At 35.0% G+C, this 2,918-nt stretch overlaps 1 protein-coding gene across 1 annotated transcript in view; it reads right to left on the bottom strand.

Moving 5' to 3' along the window:
* The window catches only part of LOC107574177 (solute carrier family 12 member 6-like), a 38,967-nt gene that overhangs the window by 32,453 nt on the left and 3,596 nt on the right, over positions 1–2,918 (bottom strand). The window contains exons 2-4 of the mRNA XM_016260639.1: positions 2,431–2,525; positions 348–476; positions 63–209 (exon numbers count right to left, since the gene is read on the bottom strand). Coding sequence (XP_016116125.1) covers positions 63–209; positions 348–476; positions 2,431–2,525 — 371 coding nt within the window. The remainder of the gene's footprint in view (positions 1–62; positions 210–347; positions 477–2,430; positions 2,526–2,918) is intronic.

Below are 2,918 nucleotides of genomic sequence, written 5' to 3' on the forward strand. Positions count from 1 at the left end.
TCTGTGTGTGTGTGTGTGTGTGTATCTGTGTGTGTATATCTGTGTGTGTGTGTGAGACTCACGCAGCAGCAGCAGATGAAGACGATACACAGCGCCTGCAGGACTCCGGCCGTACCGACGACCCACGTCAGTCTGAGGAAGAGAATCACGCCGAAGATGTTCTGCAGGCACGGCAGATACACGCCCATGAAGGTGCCCATCTGAGGAGACTGACGCCAAACACAGGGAATCATGGGAAAAACACTCACTGAATCAACATGATCTGACACAAAGCTGGGATTTAGCGTGAGAAAGCAGCGTTTTACTGCGTCTGGAGCCTGTTTATAACGTATGTGTGTGTGTTTCACCTTGCTGCACTTGCGCTTCTCGCCAATGCTCTCGGCCTCCTCGTGCTCTTTAGCTCCCTGCATGAGGTTTGTGTAGTTCGCCAGACGATTGAGCAGAGACGACACTTTGGGACGAGTGTCCATCTCCTCCTACAGAGAGAGAAAACACACACGTCAGATGACAGGAATATAACGTACACTCATCAAAGAGAGGGGAAAAAATGGGTGAATATAAAAGAGACGATAAAAAGAGAGTCTGTCAAGAAAAGTTCAGAAAGAAAATAAAGGCTATTTTTAGAACTGTAAAGATTTCTTATATTATGATATTATTTCCATAATTAAGATTCCCTCCTACCGTTTTCTAATTATTTTAATTTAATTTAATAACATTCTTTAAAGTAAAACGGTAATTATTAGTGCTGTCAAAATTAGTGCGTTAACAAAAAACAGTTTTCCTGTCCTGTCAGCCGGTATACTGTCATCGTAGCAAATGCTCGTTCAACTGCACGCACAAATGCGGAGAAGCGAGCTGTTTATCATTGCATATTAAAGCGCCAAAGAAACTACGATCATGTAATGTTGTAGTTATGTCGTCAGTTAAGTCATGAAGTTACCAAAAAGACGATTAAAGCTGCTTTAAAACTGTGCATGTAAGTATTTGTTATACGAGTCATATTTAAGAACATTAATTGTTCTGTCGTGGAGCAGCAGCACTGTCTCCCTCATCTAACACCTGATTCAGCTCCTCAGCTCGTTACAGAGACTTTAAGAGCTGCAGTGGGTCAGAAAAGGTAAAGAGTTATGAGAAACTACGAAGCGTGTCAGATCCGCGTCACGTTCAGCAGCCAAAATAACCTGATAACCAGCTGCTGTGATGCTGCTCAAAGAACTAAAGAAAAGAGAGGAAATCAATCACTTCTGTAGCTTTAAGGATTCATCTACATTTAATTTAGAATCTAGTGTTTGATAACTTTATTCTGTTTCTGTATATTTCCTACTTGCTGAACGGCACATAACTAAATCTGACATTTATTATAATGGGTTTATGTGAAAATGGCTTTAAGTTCAATTAAATTAGAAGTTGTTATATTTTAAAGTCTAATAGATGTTCAGATTGACAGCTTTCAGTTATACTGTAATGTTGAATGGCTAGTCAACGGTTAAACAATTCTATCAGTGAGACCCGCCTTCAGTCAAGAAAAAGATGCCATTAAACAAATATTAAAAATATACTGTCTTTATGTCGTTTCTACATTAATTTGGAGATTGAATGTGAAATTATTGCAATATAAAAGCATTAGTGCTGTCAAATTATTAATCGCAATTAATCGCATACAAAATAAAAGTTTTTGTTTACATAATATATGTGTGTGTACGGTGTATATTTATTATGTATATATAAATACAAACACATACAGTATATATTTTGAAAATATTTACATGTATATACATTTATATTCTTATATTATATATAAATATATTTAATATATTAACATAACATATTTCTCTTAAATATATACATGCATGTGTGTGTATTTATATATACATAATAAATATACACAGTATACACACATATATGATGTAAACAAAAACTTTTATTTTGGATGCGATTAATAATTTGACCGCACTAAAAAGTATATTTTAAAACTTTAATGTTAGGTGCGATTAATCGCAGAAAAAATTTGCGATTAATTATTTTTTATTCGATTGACAGCCCTAATAAATATACATAATGGTTGTTATTGATTTGCACTGAATTTAGTTTACATGATTTTAATTTTCATTAATGTTTAATTACATTTAAATGTTATTTTATTTAAAAACTGAAATAAAATAATATAAATATCACTGTAACATTGTTTTCATAATATGCTTAATTGTCATGAAAATGCCACAATGCAAAAAAAATTTATTTAAATGTAATAATTTAATAAAAGAAAGTATTTTTATTGTGATGTGCATTAAGTAAAACAATAAATATAAATCTTGATTGTTTTTCTGTGTGTGTGTGTGTGTGTGTATATATATATACACACACACACACACACATTTGTGAGATTCAGCCAACAAAAATGAGAGGACTAATGATATTGACAGCACAAACCTCAAACAGAGCCAGATTCCTGTCGTAGAAATCATCGTCATCAATGGCGTGAGAGTTATTGATGTAAACGCTGGACAGCTTCACACCACCATCACCTAACACACACACACACACACACACACATACACATACACACGAACACACCTGTTATTAATGTTTCTTAAGTTTAATGGGTTAATATGAGTGCTTGGGAAACCTGTTGGGAAACAATCATTTTACATTTTCATTTAGTGCTGCTACTGACACAGCAATGAGATAAAACAAAGATTTGGGCAAAATAAATGTGCATTTCAATGATCAATAAAGAACAACAGAACTGGACAGATGTGAAAGTTCAGTGACAGATCACATGACACTGTGCCACCATCAGCAAACACACTCTCACTTCCACAACACACACACACACACACACTCACAGACACACACACACACTCACAGACACACATACACACACACACACACACACACACACACACACTCACACACTC

This window comes from Sinocyclocheilus grahami, unplaced genomic scaffold (assembly GCF_001515645.1).
Source record: "Sinocyclocheilus grahami isolate Dianchi unplaced genomic scaffold, SAMN03320097.WGS_v1.1 scaffold2137.1, whole genome shotgun sequence".
Lineage (NCBI taxonomy): Eukaryota > Metazoa > Chordata > Actinopteri > Cypriniformes > Cyprinidae > Sinocyclocheilus > Sinocyclocheilus grahami.